General features: G+C 40.1%; 3 protein-coding genes across 3 annotated transcripts; all 3 read left to right on the plus strand.

The window, feature by feature from the left end:
• Positions 1–272: 272 nt before the first annotated feature.
• On the plus strand, positions 273–3,504 carry LOC119991057 (protein SIEVE ELEMENT OCCLUSION B-like). The gene is made up of 7 exons (XM_038837241.1): positions 273–485; positions 571–678; positions 763–1,211; positions 1,364–1,473; positions 1,568–1,710; positions 1,812–2,303; positions 2,660–3,504. The coding sequence occupies exons 1-7, from the start codon at positions 273–275 to the stop codon at positions 3,269–3,271; spliced, it is 2,127 nt and encodes a 708-aa protein (XP_038693169.1). The 3' UTR covers positions 3,272–3,504.
• Positions 3,505–5,318: 1,814 nt separating this feature from the next.
• LOC119991639 (eukaryotic translation initiation factor 4B2-like) lies at positions 5,319–9,975 on the plus strand. The gene is made up of 3 exons (XM_038838012.1): positions 5,319–6,676; positions 8,760–9,182; positions 9,607–9,975. The coding sequence occupies exons 1-3, from the start codon at positions 5,538–5,540 to the stop codon at positions 9,629–9,631; spliced, it is 1,587 nt and encodes a 528-aa protein (XP_038693940.1). The 5' UTR covers positions 5,319–5,537; the 3' UTR covers positions 9,632–9,975.
• Positions 9,976–10,402: 427 nt separating this feature from the next.
• On the plus strand, positions 10,403–12,620 carry LOC119990630 (alpha-L-fucosidase 3-like). The gene is made up of 5 exons (XM_038836641.1): positions 10,403–10,726; positions 11,438–11,647; positions 11,734–11,903; positions 11,986–12,256; positions 12,330–12,620. Exons 1-5 carry the CDS (start codon positions 10,489–10,491, stop codon positions 12,587–12,589), a joined length of 1,149 nt encoding a protein of 382 aa, XP_038692569.1. The 5' UTR covers positions 10,403–10,488; the 3' UTR covers positions 12,590–12,620.
• The last annotated feature ends 1,580 nt before the right edge of the window (positions 12,621–14,200 follow it).

Consider the following 14,200-nt stretch of genomic DNA (forward strand, 5'->3'; position numbering starts at 1 on the left):
TTTAAAGCAAGCGTAAGTTAAAAAAAATGAAGCAATTTAACAATCTACACTTTTGATCAAGATGAAATCAGTGTAAATGAATAGGGAAATCTTATCCAAATGTCACACTGGTGGCACTTTATAGCTTGAACCCTATGACAAGCAAGGTAGCCAAATTGAGCTTTATTCCGGCGTACATGAACTATAAAAGGCCATGTTGGTATCAACACAAGTCACCACACTCTCTTCTCACTCACTCACTACTTGCTAGCTTTACCTTGTGGCTTTGAGCAATGGCAATGACACTGGCACCAGCACCTCGCGGCGCAGCCAAGATCAGAGGCGAGCGCAATCCCTTTGCAAACTCAGATGACAATGCAATGATGAAGCAAATTCTGGCAACTCATGCTCCTGATGGTCGCCAAATGCCTGTCGGATCTCTCCTTCATGTTGTTGAGGACATCTTTCAACGCGCCCACTTTGGCCTTGGTACCATTGCTCATCAGGTATAAAATGTTATTTTCAGCATTCAGTTATGAAATTGAAGATGTTGCTGATGACGTTTATCGTGTGACTTTACTTTGGGAGTAGGGAACACATGCACAACAAATGGATGCTTTGGAAGATAAGGCTGTTGAAACTGGCTTGGATGAAATGCTTGAAGTACTTTCACATACAATCAGCAAAATTTCCTGCGAGGTTAAAACAGAACACAAATGTAAAGTATGTAGATCGCAAAATAATTTTTTCCTTGTTATATATTTACGTGTGTGATTGCAATAGATATCCTGCAAGTGCTCTGGTGGTGGAGATGCACATGCAACAACTGTGACAATATTCAACTCTGTGACCAGCTACAACTGGGATGTGAAGGTGGTGCTAGCTTTAGCAGCATTTGCAGTGAACTATGGCGAGTTCTGGCTCGTCGCCCAGCTGTACTTGACCAACCCACTGGCAAAAGCAGTTGCATTTCTCAAACAGTTGCCTGAGATACTTGAGCGCGCGGATGCACTGAAACCAAAATTTGATGCACTCAACAACCTCATCAAGGCCATGCTCGATGTGGCCACGTGCATTGTTGAGTTCAATGAGCTTCCCCCTCAGTACATAACAGCTGATACTCCAGAAATGGTAGCTGCCACTGCTCACATTCCCACAGCTGCTTACTGGACAATCCGGAGTATTGTGGCTTGTGAATCACAGATTAGGGGACTTCTAGGCATGGGCCATGAGTAAGTGTAGTTATGTCGACTCTAAGTTTTCATTCATTCAAAACCTTAAAAAAGAGTCATTAATCCCAAAATCATAGAAGCTGATGGCCTTGACAGCTAAATTATGGTTTCGGGAGACTTGATGATTTGACGAAAGTTTGGTATGCTCTCAGGTACATAGCATCCACAACAGAGGCTTGGGAGCTGTCCAGCTTGGCGCACAAAGTCAGCAATATTCACAAACATCTCATGGAGAAGCTCGCTGAATGTTATCGACACATAGGTGAGTCAATTCACTTTGAGTCTCTGTATTTAGCTATTGTGTTACATTACATAGCTTTAAGAACTGGGGTGAAAGAGATATTGGTCTGTTGCAGATGAGAAAAGACACACTGAAGCATATCAATTGCTGGTACGCCTCATGGAGACGCCACATATCGACAATATTAAGATTCTGAAAGCCTTGATATATGCCAAGGACGACCAGCTGCCCCTGTTTGATGGTTCAACCAAGAGAAGGGTTTGCTTCTACAATTCACATCCTCCTTCTCTTCAGGCTAATTACTCCATAGTGACATAATTAATTGAATAGTTTTCTAAGACGTGTGCTTGATGAAACAGGCAAGCATTGATGTGCTGAGGAGGAAGAACGTATTGCTATTCATTTCAGACCTGGACCTTTCTCATGACGAGCTTTTCATCCTTGAACAAATGTACCAGGAAGCAAGGCAGAACCCATCAAGGGCCGAGAGTATGTACGATGTAGTATGGCTACCTGTAGTAGAACGCTCAGTGGCATGGGATGAAACAAAGCAAAAGCAATTTGAAACGCTTCAGCAAATGATGCCATGGTTCTCAGTGTACCACCCCTCATTGCTGGATCCTGCAGTCATCAGATACATCAAGGAGCACTGGCACTTCATCAAGAAACCATTGCTTGTTGTTATTGACTCGCAAGGAAAGGTAGTCAACCAGAACGCAATTCACATGATCTGGATTTGGGGAAGCCAGGCTTTTCCTTTCACCAGGCAGAGAGAGGAAACACTCTGGAAAGAAGAGACCTGGAGAATCGATTTACTTGCCGATACCATTGATCCAGCCATCTTCAACTGGGTATGGTCAATGCAACTTCAACTTTGCTCTCTATATTACCTATATCCACAAATCAAACAAATTGAGCTCCCCAACCATTTTGAATCCCTCATAATTTTCCAACAACTTTCATATAGAATGCAGGATATGATTGACCTGTATATAACTGGATTACAACCCCAATTCCTTCTTGCAATCCCAATATAAATGTCTACATAGCTCTTTCCCTCATTTTATTCAAATTTCAAGCCTATCTTGATGATCTAATTAGATTGCAAATTGTATAAGGAGAATTGAAAATATAGGAGTCTTGATCCAACCTTACTTGGGCAAATCTTTAACTGTGAGCTTTTCCGCTGTTTATGTAAATCTTTCAGATTGCAGAAAACAAATACATATGCTTGTACGGAGGGGAAGACATAGAATGGATTCGCAAATTCACAAGAAACGCACAAGCTGTGGCTCGTGAAGCCCAAATCTCACTGGAGATGTTGTACGTGGGGAAGAGCAACCCGAGAGAGAAAGTCCGAAAAAACAACGCCATCATTCAAGCAGAGAAGCTTAGCCACGTATTGCAAGACATAACACTGGTTTGGTTCTTCTGGGTCAGGATTGAGAGCATGTGGCACTCAAAGGTTCAACACGGAAAGAGTGTAGAGAACGATCAGATAATGCAGGAGATCATGACGATGCTTAGCTTCGATGGAAGCGAACAAGGATGGGCGGTGATTAGCAGGGGATCTGCAGAGATGGCCAGAGCCAAAGGGGAGACCATCTCCGAGGCCCTCGTTGATTATGAGAAATGGAAAAACCCGGAGAAAGGGTTTGTGAATGCACTGAACGACCATCTCCATGATGTCCACACCGATCATCACTGCAACCGTTTGATCTTGCCAGGGGTCACAGGAGGCATTCCGGAGAGGGTTGTCTGCGCTGAATGTGGCCGTCCCATGGAGAAATTCATCATGTATCGCTGCTGCACCGACTGAGCACACAACAGGTTCCGTCGTTTCGCATTAAAACGCTGTCGTACTGTCTCTGCTTTCCAGTTTATTATCCGAGTCGTTTGTTTCACGTTTGGCTTTTTCAGCTAGGTCTTGTTGTTTCGTTTGTGAATTTACTCGTTTTATGTTGTCATATGTTTATTATTATGCAAAATATTGTACGTTGTTACTTTGTATGTGTGTGGTCAACTTATGACTATAAACTATAAAGTTTATCACGTTTGTCTTTCCGTTTAATTTATGTCAAGAAACTATAAAAAAAAAAACGATCGAAACCGAGCATGAACAACTTTCATGACATTTTCTTTTCCCGATGGCAAAACAAAACCGATAGCTAAGGGCTTTTGCACCGCCAATCACTCCACCTCCTCATGCGCATATATAAGCGTGTGTGTTATATATAACACCTAAGAAGATGATAAGTTGTTCTAAAACGTACATTTCATCAAATAATCTCCTTGCATATTGATTTTTTGAAGGTAATACATAGTAAATACAAAAAATGCAGGTGATGATACGAGAGATTAGTATAATCTCTAAGCAACATGCATGGTTGATTACATAACAGTAAAATGGCCATATATAATTTCTTGAATACTCCAAAATTCAATCAGTTTTAATTAAAGCCTTGGAAACTATAATACAAAGAGAGTTTTGAAGACAATACTTGCACGTCTTGCAGACCACAAAGTCTCTTTAAGTGCCCGGAGCTGCGGGCATTCTATTCTCCTACACGGGACGACGCGAGCTGATCACACAAACTTACCGAAACTCTGCCGACCCACCCATGACACCGAGACATCCACCCACCATAACATCTCCACCTACCACAAAAAATCAAACCTCCAACCTAAAAACCCTAAACCCTAAACACCGAGACATTCACACATGGCTTACCAAACAAATTAAGCAGCTATTTTTCTCCTTATGGAACTTCTTGTTATATAATAATGCGAATCCCACAATCATTGTAGACTTACATGCCACAAAGACCTGAGAATATTATACGTATGTAATTATCTGTATATATAAATCCCAACTTTTATTGCTAACCCGACTCTTCCTCGGAGAAAGAAAAGAAAAATAAACCCAAACCTTCCTAATATTAGCTGTGCATTGACTCCCTATTAAGTAATTTGGAGGGCTTTGAGGATTTTTTTCCGAAATAAAAAAAAAAAAAAGTTGACAATTGTTTTATTTGGGAAATATAAATTTATCAAAGACCTCGTGATATTTTTAGTTTATTTTTCGATCCAGTTCGCCATGGCTAAATATGACTTTTCATATCTTAAGTATACACATGGTTTCATTTTAATTCTTAAATTATTTTTGCATACAATTTTGTCATTCGACTATGTGAAAATACTTATTTCATCATTCAAGTGAAAAAGTGATCGAAAAAATCCTACGTCGCATATCAAAAAAAAATGTATGTAGTCAACTTTGACAAATTTCAATATTATATTCTTAAATTATAAATGAATGTCATTATTCATCCCTCAATCATGCAAAAAGTAATTTTTGTGTCCCTGAAATCAAATTAAGACATAAAGTTCTGAAATCAAAACCAAATAAGAGACAATTATCTATTCAAAGTGAGGTTCATTTTTATTATTTTTCCTTTGTTGTCATTTACTTTGATTTACTAACTCTTCTTCTTTTATGGAAAAATATTTTAACTTTTTTTCGCTATTGAAACATTTTTTTCTAAATCAATTTTTGTTGTAGAAAATAGGAAAAAAATCTAAAGGGATAAAATTGAGAGAAAAAAATAATTTAAGAATAAAAATGAAATCACATGTATAGTAAAAAGATGAAAAGTTTTGAGTTTGTTCAATGTGTATTTCATTATGTACAAATTATGCGAAGTGTGCTGTAACATAAAATTTTTCTTCAAAATTTGAATTTTTGAGAGACGAACGGATACTTTTTAAAAGTTAAGGAACGAAGTTAAGAGAAAAAATAATTAAAGACGAAAATAAAAGTAGTTGCGTATAATTAACGGACTAAAAATTATATTTAACCATTTCGCCAAAAAAAACCCCACACTCCCTCTCTCTCTCACAACCACCAACCGGTAACCCTCCGCTCTTCTTCTTTGCATGTTCTTGGAGCTCCGGCTCCCTTGGCGGAGCCCTAGCTCGCTACCCGTTTTACTTGCTAGTCTAATTCAACTGTTATTGCTTTTTCAGATTTTTATTTTAACTCGTATCATCATTTCTGGATCTTTGATTCTGTGTTCCCTTCAAAGATGTCGAAACCATGGGGAGGCATCGGCGCCTGGGCCGCCGAGGCCGAGCGTGCTGAAGCTGAGGAACGAGAAGCTTCCGCCGCCGCCGCGGAGCCTCAAAGCTTTCCTAGCCTAAAAGAAGCTGTTAGCACCAAACCTAAAAAGAAGAAGAAGAATATGACTATGAACCTTAAGGATTTCAACTCAGCCTCCAGCGGAGCCGTTTCTGGAGGTGGGTATCGGGCAACTGAATACAAAGGACTTACATCCGACGAGATGCTTCGGCTTCCTACTGGCCCCAAGGAACGCACTCCCGAGGAAATGCAGTACGGACGACTCGGTGGCGGATTTTCGTCATATGGCCGGTCCTCTGGACCCCCTTCTGGACGCATGCGCGACGAAGGTGATGGGTCGTGGGGTGGCGGGAGGAGGTCGTATGGTGGATTTGATGACGAGCGTAAAGGTCCGCCCTCTAGGGTTTCTGATTACGATCAACCGTCTCGCGCTGATGAGGTTGATAATTGGGCAATGTCTAAGAAACCTTTACCTTCTATGGATTCTGGTCGCCAGAATCGTTATGGTTCTCTTGGTGGTGGTGGTGGTGGTTTTGGAGGTGATTCCAGGGCTGACGAGGCGGACAGTTGGGCTGTCGGGAAGAAACAGCTCCCTACTAGATCTTCGAATGTTGGTTCAGGTTTCCGTGATTCTGGACCGGAGCCTGATAGATGGACTAGGGGCGGATCGCGTGAGCTGGAGCGGGAGAGACCTAAATTGGTATTGGATCCACCAAAAGGCGGCAACGAGGGGAGTGCAAACAATGACGCAGTGAAGACAAACAAGGCCAATCCTTTTGGGGCAGCCAGGCCAAGAGAAGATGTATTGGCAGAGAAGGGATTAGATTGGAGGAAACTTGATTTGGATATTGAGTCAAAGAAAACGAGCAGGCCAACAAGCCAGCACTCAAGCAGGCCTTCAAGTGTGCAGTCAAACCGTTCAGAGGGGCCAGGGGCAATGCAGCAGTTGGGCGTGGAGAATGTGACTAAGCCAAGGCCAAAGGTGAATCCTTTTGGAGATGCAAAGCCCAGGGAAGTTTTGCTGGAGGAACGAGGTAAGAATTGGCAGAAGATTGATCTTGAATTGGAGCATCGTGGTGTGGACAGGTTTGTATTGCAATTTTCTCTCTGCGTTTGATTCTGTTAAGGGGAATTTCCTTAGAATGTTTTATAGTCTCTGTGTTACTTATGGTATTATGAAAAATTGTTCCTTCCCCCTCTGCTGTGTTTGAATACTGCTTTGATGTTGAGTCCTTAAGTGTTTAAGGTGTGTTTTGCAGTTGTACTCAAAATTAAATGTTTAGATAAACAAATTTAACGTTATACATGATCTTAAAGACAGATGTATTTTATTAGTTGTTCAAGCCTGATAATTTTTTATTTCTTAAGGTAACACTAAGTTGACAATGAAATACAAAAGTTCAGAGAGATGTAAAAGTTGGTGAGAAATACAGGCAAAACAACTTGAATTTGGAGAAAAAACAAAACTTGTCGCAAAATAGAATAGAAAAGAACAGAAGTTACGGAACAAATGGAGAGAGAAGCATTGATGAAAATCAACTAGAACAGAGAAAAATAGAAATGTATAGAAATAAAGAAAAACTGAAATAGATGCCTGTGGAATGATGTCTCTCTCTTTGGGCTCCTCTGCTATATGGCTCCATACACCTGCTTGAGTTGCTCCCTGTCTTTTGTGTGGTTTTCCCCAACGGAGGCTAATTGATTGGACAGCCCTTCATTATTCCTCCTTTTGTTTTCCTCAATGATATATCAATATATTAAATGATAAAGGAATATCATTGTGAAAAAGTCTCCCTAGTGCTAGCGAGAAAGGTACAACATACCTTGACATCTCATCGTGCGTTATACTGTAGACTCGTCTGTCTTTGACCACATAAAGGGGATTATACTCCATGAAACACTCCCGTGTATCTCTCTCTGCAAATAATCCGCTAAATCGTCGAAGGCAGAGCTCTATCAATTCCTCTGTGGTTCTTTGAAAGGCTTTTGAAACTCCACGCTCGCAATTCTTTTAAGTGTTCAAGAGAAAATTTTCTTAAATGTGACTTTCCGAGGAAACTCCCTGTTCCCTTTTTCTACTTCGCTACCTAGAAGAGCATGGCGGTAATTTCTGCCCAAGAACTTTCTCCTTTTAGTTAATAAGACCCTCAGACGCATGAGGTGTTAATTGCGTTCAGTGAGGTGAAGAAGTTAGGCTGTAAATCAAAGCCTAATTACTCTTGAGTGACAGCCTTAGCACCTAGCACCTCACCTCAAAGTTCTTGCCTTAGCAGCCTTTCGGCTAGCACCCAAAGCGCCTTTAACAGTGCTGTTTATTATTGTATTCCTTTTTAATAACATAAATGGAGAATAAATCAATTTAAGTTTCATTATTTGGGCCTTCTGATATAATAGGCTTTGACATGGAGTTGGAGAGGACGAGACACAGTTTAGGAGCCACCTGCTACAAACACTAATTTATCAACAAGACGATGTTACATCAAAAAGTAATCCTAACAAGGTTAGCTCGGTGGTAAGGGAAGGGACTCTGGGACCCGGCTATAAACTCAAAGCCTCTGGGTGGGAATCCTGCTAGTGCGACATGGATTTAACTGAGCATGTGAGCACAAGGCAGTTGGATTCTGTGTTATGTTCGGGCAAAAGTTTAGCTTGTTCGCAAGTTTAAATAATCTTTGTTGCCTTGACTAATGTTATGTTATGCAAAGCTCATGACTTATGCCTTAGGCCATATGCAGTTAATTTGATAGCAACGATAAATGTCTGAATTAACAAGGAAGAGTTTCCATTCAAAGAGAAAGGGAAGACCTTTTTGCCAACTGATATATAATGAGATGAGATCAATGCAGTCATACAAAAAAATGATAATTTCTTAGCAACGATCTTCCTTGTTAATTTGACAATTATTTTATCATTGCGGGTTTGCGATTGATATATTCATGTTGAGTACCCATTAAGCAACTTCATCAATTCGTATTGATTTGGTGTGCATTATCCTCTGAACTGATTTATTCATGTGGATTGAGCACCAAAGTTTTGCTGATTACATTCCCGCATTGTGCTTGCTTATGTGATAATTTGACTCAAATCTTATGTGTTGATGTGTGACTTTAATTTCCTGCCATTTTTGCTGCATGCATTCTTGGTCCCTAATTGGTTAAAGGTGTTTCAGGCCTGAAACAGAAGTAGAAAAGTTGTTGAAAGAAGAAATAGATCATTTAAAGAAAGAGCTTGAGAAGGAATCTAGCGCAAAAGCAAGTCAGGAAGGTTCTGGAGGAGACCGACTGAGCTTACAGGGTATAATAATTCAGAAAGAAAGCGAACTGGAGATACTGATCCATGAATTGGATGATAGAGTTCGGTTTGGTCAGAAAGCCATTGAAAGGCCTGGTTCTGGAGCTGGTAGGGGTGCTAGTTTTGCGGAAAGACCACCGTCTCGGTCTGGATCAGTTGATGATTCTAGAAGCGTGGAATTCATAAATAGGCCTCGATCACCTGGTACAGGAGGAGATATGTGGGCAAGAAATGGTGATGATAGAAGGTCATTTCAAGGTGGCAGGGAAAGAGGATTTCTTGGTAACAGAGACATGGATAGGTAAGTTATTTAAAGAGTCATTATCTTCTGTTCTGTCTCTCTTCTTCCAGTTATTGGTCTAAGAGGCAATATATTTACAATGTAGTTGGAAGCTTTCCTGTTATCCGGGTGTTGCTGTTGGACATTTTAGATCAAAGTCATAGGATTTCTCTTTCTTTTTTCCCCTTTTTTCTTTATTTTCCTTCTATCTATATCTATTTATCTATGCATGTGTGGGTGGGTCAGTAAATCTGCATGTATTAATGTATTCAGGCTATTCCAGCTTTTAAATTTATGCATATACATGTATTCTCTGCCAACCTAAGCATTTGATTTACACAAAACATACCGCAAATTTGTCCAAAAGCAAGTTCTTTTGCAAGTAAGGGAACATTGGAATGAATTTAGAATGCTTGTAACATTTGCTACTTTTTTCACTTGGCAGGCCGAGGTCAAGAGAGAGATGGTAAACAACTGTTGATGGGGTTTGGTGGAGTTTACTTCTTCGGCCTTTGAGAACCAGAACTAAATAATATTTTGTCCCCTAACCTTTTTTTTTCTTTTTTTTTTTTTGTTCTCTTGTTTTGGCTCTAGAGAAGATGGGAGCTAGGGTTATTGTTTAGTACGGGCACTGGGATCTTTTGCAGTAAATCCATGTTGCATCTTGAAACCTGTAAAATTGCAACTTTTGTCTTCCTTTTTGTCTGTGTTGAGGCAAAGAGACTGTAATGTTTCTAGGACACATTTATTGGACAGCATTGGACTCACTAGTTTTGAACTTTTATGGCAGTTGTTCCTATTGTTATACCCTTAATTCGGGTTCTGTGTTGCTTAAGAGCATCATGCTCTTTCAGATAGTCAGTGATGCTGTCATTTTATTATGGGAATTCCATATATATATATATATAGAAGGCTTCTCAGGTGTGGGATCCCGCACTTTATTTAAAGTGTGGGATCCATCTAACACCATTTACGTACGGGTCCTATCACATGTGAGGGCCACACTTACAAATAAAATGAGGGATCCCTTACTTGAGAATTTATATATATATATATATATATATATATTCACTCTAATGTTTTTTTTTTTTTTAAAATGCCGTCTAAAAATATGTTTAGAATTGGGATCCAATTTTATGTATGTATATATCTAATCCAATCGATTATTAACCGAGTCATCTCTCTCGTTTTGGTCTTTCTAACATTATTGTCAGTCCTATCCAAACACAACCTGACAAAAGAGATCACGCACACCCAGCACTTTTCGACCATAAAAGCTCTATCCCTATCATTCTTTCGCTTGTTCTATCACTCTCTCTACACTCTCATGGAGTGCTCAACTCCCTTTCTATGGGTTACTTTCACCATTTTTATGTCGTCTCCGTTGGTGGTACTTGCCAAACCGCCCTGTCATTTTCCGGCAGTATTCAACTTCGGTGACTCAAATTCAGACACGGGCGGATTGTCCGCAGTATTTGGTCAGGCTGGTCCTCCTGCTGGCGAGTCCTTCTTCCACGGCCCCGCCGGTCGCTACTCCGATGGCCGCCTTGTTGTCGACTTTATAGGTACAATTCCTCTCTGCCATCATCATATACTGCAATTAATTGAGGCACTCTAGACAGAGATTTTGTCCTGGTTCCGGAATCTCAACAAAGTTCACCGACGGTCGGACAAAAACGTTTGTTTGGGATGATTTATGGGTCCCAGTTTGGAGATTTGATTATGGGCACTCCTGATTAAAAAATTATTTCATTTGATCATGCTTTTTTTGTTTGGAGAGATTAATGATCAGTTATGGCCTTCTGGGTAGAGGTGTCAAATGGGCCTGCAGCCCGTCAGCCCGGAATGGCCCAGTCTGTTTGTGGCCGGGCAAGTATGGTCTGTTAACAGCGTTGGCCAAGGCCAACGTGCTTGGCCTAGCCCAGCATCTCTTCACGGGCTGGGCTGAGGTTTCCAGCTCCTGGCCCAGTTCGCCCCGATTTTAATTTTTTAAAAAGTTTTGAAAGTACTTAAGTAGAGCAAAAGCCATCACAAATGAAGTTTTGGCATAATGTTTTAAGTTTTAAATTTTATAAATAACTGGTTCAAACCCTTGCAATAACACATTTTCTTCAAATTTTAATGAAAAAAAACCGGGCCGGCCCTTGTACCCTAAGCTGCGGGTCATGGGATTTGTGGTTCCCGGGCCATCCCGGTTTACACCTCTGGTTATTGGTGTATGATTGGAAAATTAAAAGTTGCTATGATGATGAGATGATCAACTGTTTCTTTTGCAGCTGAGGCACTTGGGTTGCCATACCTAAGTGCATTCCTTGATTCAATAGGAACCAACTTCGTTCATGGAGCGAATTTTGCCACAGCAGGATCAACCATTAGACCACAGAACACAACTCTCAGACAGAGTGGGTTTAGTCCCATCTCATTAAACGTTCAGTTCTATGAGTTCAATGATTTCCACCGGAGATCCCAGATTGTCCGTAACCGAGGTACATTGTTTGTCTAATTGTTGATCAAATCAAATGAACAAATCCAATATTCTGGGTTTAACTACTGAATTATTATGTGTGTCTAGGAAGAATTTACAGGAAATTATTGCCTAAAGCTAAAACATTCCAACAAGCTTTGTACACGTTTGATATTGGCCAGAATGATCTCACTGCTGGTTACTTCTTAAACATGACTGTTGATCAAGTTAGAGCATATGTTCCTGATGTACTCACTCAGTTCAAGACCGTCGTCTCGGTTAGTCATGCCTTCACATTAATCCTTTATGCCATTAACAATCTGATTTCCCATTGATATATAATGTTGTCTAAGTTGACAGTCTATATACGATCAAGGAGGTAGATATTTCTGGATACACAATACAGGTCCAGTTGGGTGCCTGCCATACGTATTGGATCGAAAACCAGTTGCCCGTTCGGAGTATGATAGAGCTGGATGTGCTACTCCATTCAATGAAGTGGCTAAGTTCTTCAATGAGGGATTAAAAGAATTGGTAAACCAATTAAGAGATGAATTACCACATGCTGCAATCACATATGTTGATGTTTACTCAGTGAAGTACTCTCTCTTCAGCCAAGCAAGAAAGCATGGTAACTAACTAAGCCCTTAAAACTCCACCCAAGTTTTGCTCAATCAAGCACTGATCTGGGTTTGTAAATGCAGGGTTTAAGGAATCATTGAGAACTTGTTGTGGACATGGTGGAAAGTACAATTACAACATTCATAGTGGATGTGGAGGGAAGATAAAGAAGAATGGGAAAGAAGTGTTGGTGGGGAAGTCATGTGATGATCCATCAGCTTATATTGTGTGGGATGGTGTACATTTGACTCAAGCTGCTAACAAGTTTGTCTTTGATCAGATTGTGAATGGATCTTTTTCAGACCCTCCAACACCTTTGAAATTTGCCTGTCATAGGCAATAAATAATAAACCCATCATCAGAAGTTTTTGTTATTTCTGTCTGATCATCTCATGGTTTGTTCCGATCAGTGCCAATTTGTAATCTTTCTGAACACAGACGAGCATTGCAATTTGAAACTACTTAATCAAACACAATTGACAATTGACGACGTTGAACAAGCTTTGTTTTCAGCTGAAGGTCTAGGTTGCCGCAACTGAGTGCGTATCCGGATCTCATTAGACGTGCAGTTCGTTCAATCCTCAGATTTCCATAGACGTTTGATTGTTGAGAATCTTTAAGCTATATCGTTCTGATTACTCGGCATGAAAATTATGAAATTAATTAACTTAGAATAGTTTGATGCAGGGAAGGTGTTCGACGAATTGTTGCCGAGAGGAGAATACAATTGAACAAGTCTGAAATAATTCAAGCAAGCCAACACAACTTTGAAACACAAGAAGAGTTTCATTGATTGTCAAAGGAGAATTACAAAACATGCTTCACATCCCACGGGAAGAAGGAAGAAGATATATACGAGAGTCTGAGAACATGACTAACGGTCATCTTGATAAGAAATAAAATAATTCAAACCAATTCCAACGGTCATGAACATGAAAGAAACGACACTTTGTCATTAAGCAGTGAGACGACGTCGTTTCCTCCTAACAAAGTTATGATCCTGACTTGTGGGCCTATACTCAGGGTTTTGGCCTAATTTAGGTGAAAAATTTTTATTCGTGCCGGCCTAACATTTGAGTTTAGATACACATCGGATATTCAAATGATAAATTTGTACGGTAATATTTTTGGATATTTTTTAAAAAAAAAAGACTATTTTTTTTTTAATTTGTAGTATAGGCCAGGACAAGATGGGCCATATTGGGCTTAAAGTGGGTTCTGAGTCCAAAATCCATCTCAGTGAGCTGGCACTCTGGCAGTGGAGGTGAGGTGATCATTCAGACAATTAAACGAATCATATGCTTTGGGGCCCACTAGTCCGTTAGTGAATTGCTTGTCATGTAATTGGACCACTGCCACCGGTTGGCTTCCTCTAAGCCCAATGATCATTGGACAAGCTCGTTTAGGTTCCTGGTCCACACCATGGTCCATAACCATGTCCTTTCTCTTTGGTTATATTGACATTTGACAGGCTGGTTTAATGGGCCATGGTGCTATCCTGCCAAAGTTACTCCAATCATATATGCATGTAATACATGCATAATTATCTCCATCAAATCTGGAAAACATTACTATTGTATGCATTATTAACTATTAGCAAAACAATGACAAGCTCACATGTTTATACGAGTACTTCTATAGATACACACCCAATCCATGCTTTTTTAACTCAAAAAAGTTCACATAAGTAAAAGGCAAGCAAGAACTGTTGGTCCAACTGTCCGATAGACATGTTGGGATGAGAAATTCTCGGTTATCACAAGAAAGGAAAGCATGAATTTTAAAAAGATCATACACTCTTTACGGATATTGGAGAGACATTGTATTGTATGAGATTCAATCTGGCAAGTCCAATCTTCTTGTGCTGTGACAAACTTCCAGCTCTATTTTGGCCCTATGTGCTGGTTAGGAAGTGAACACATCAGTTGCTTGGTTATTTAATAATGTGTACTGC

This window comes from Tripterygium wilfordii, chromosome 22 (assembly GCF_013401445.1).
Source record: "Tripterygium wilfordii isolate XIE 37 chromosome 22, ASM1340144v1, whole genome shotgun sequence".
Classification (NCBI taxonomy): Eukaryota; Viridiplantae; Streptophyta; class Magnoliopsida; order Celastrales; family Celastraceae; genus Tripterygium; species Tripterygium wilfordii.

Bases quoted from the DNA above. Each gene is read 5' to 3' on its own strand.
- LOC119991057 (XM_038837241.1), top strand. From the start codon at position 273: ATGGCAATGACACTGGCACCAGCACCTCGCGGCGCAGCCAAGATCAGA. The intron at 1,474-1,567 runs GTGAGTCAATTC...GGTCTGTTGCAG, and splicing joins TGAATGTTATCGACACATAG to ATGAGAAAAGACACACTGAA. The intron at 1,711-1,811 runs GTTTGCTTCTAC...TTGATGAAACAG, and splicing joins ATGGTTCAACCAAGAGAAGG to GCAAGCATTGATGTGCTGAG.
- LOC119991639 (XM_038838012.1), top strand. From the start codon at position 5,538: ATGTCGAAACCATGGGGAGGCATCGGCGCCTGGGCCGCCGAGGCCGAG. The intron at 6,677-8,759 runs GTTTGTATTGCA...AAGGTGTTTCAG, and splicing joins GAGCATCGTGGTGTGGACAG to GCCTGAAACAGAAGTAGAAA. The intron at 9,183-9,606 runs GTAAGTTATTTA...TTCACTTGGCAG, and splicing joins GGTAACAGAGACATGGATAG to GCCGAGGTCAAGAGAGAGAT.
- LOC119990630 (XM_038836641.1), top strand. From the start codon at position 10,489: ATGGAGTGCTCAACTCCCTTTCTATGGGTTACTTTCACCATTTTTATG. The intron at 10,727-11,437 runs GTACAATTCCTC...TTTCTTTTGCAG, and splicing joins CCTTGTTGTCGACTTTATAG to CTGAGGCACTTGGGTTGCCA. The intron at 12,257-12,329 runs GTAACTAACTAA...TTGTAAATGCAG, and splicing joins CAGCCAAGCAAGAAAGCATG to GGTTTAAGGAATCATTGAGA.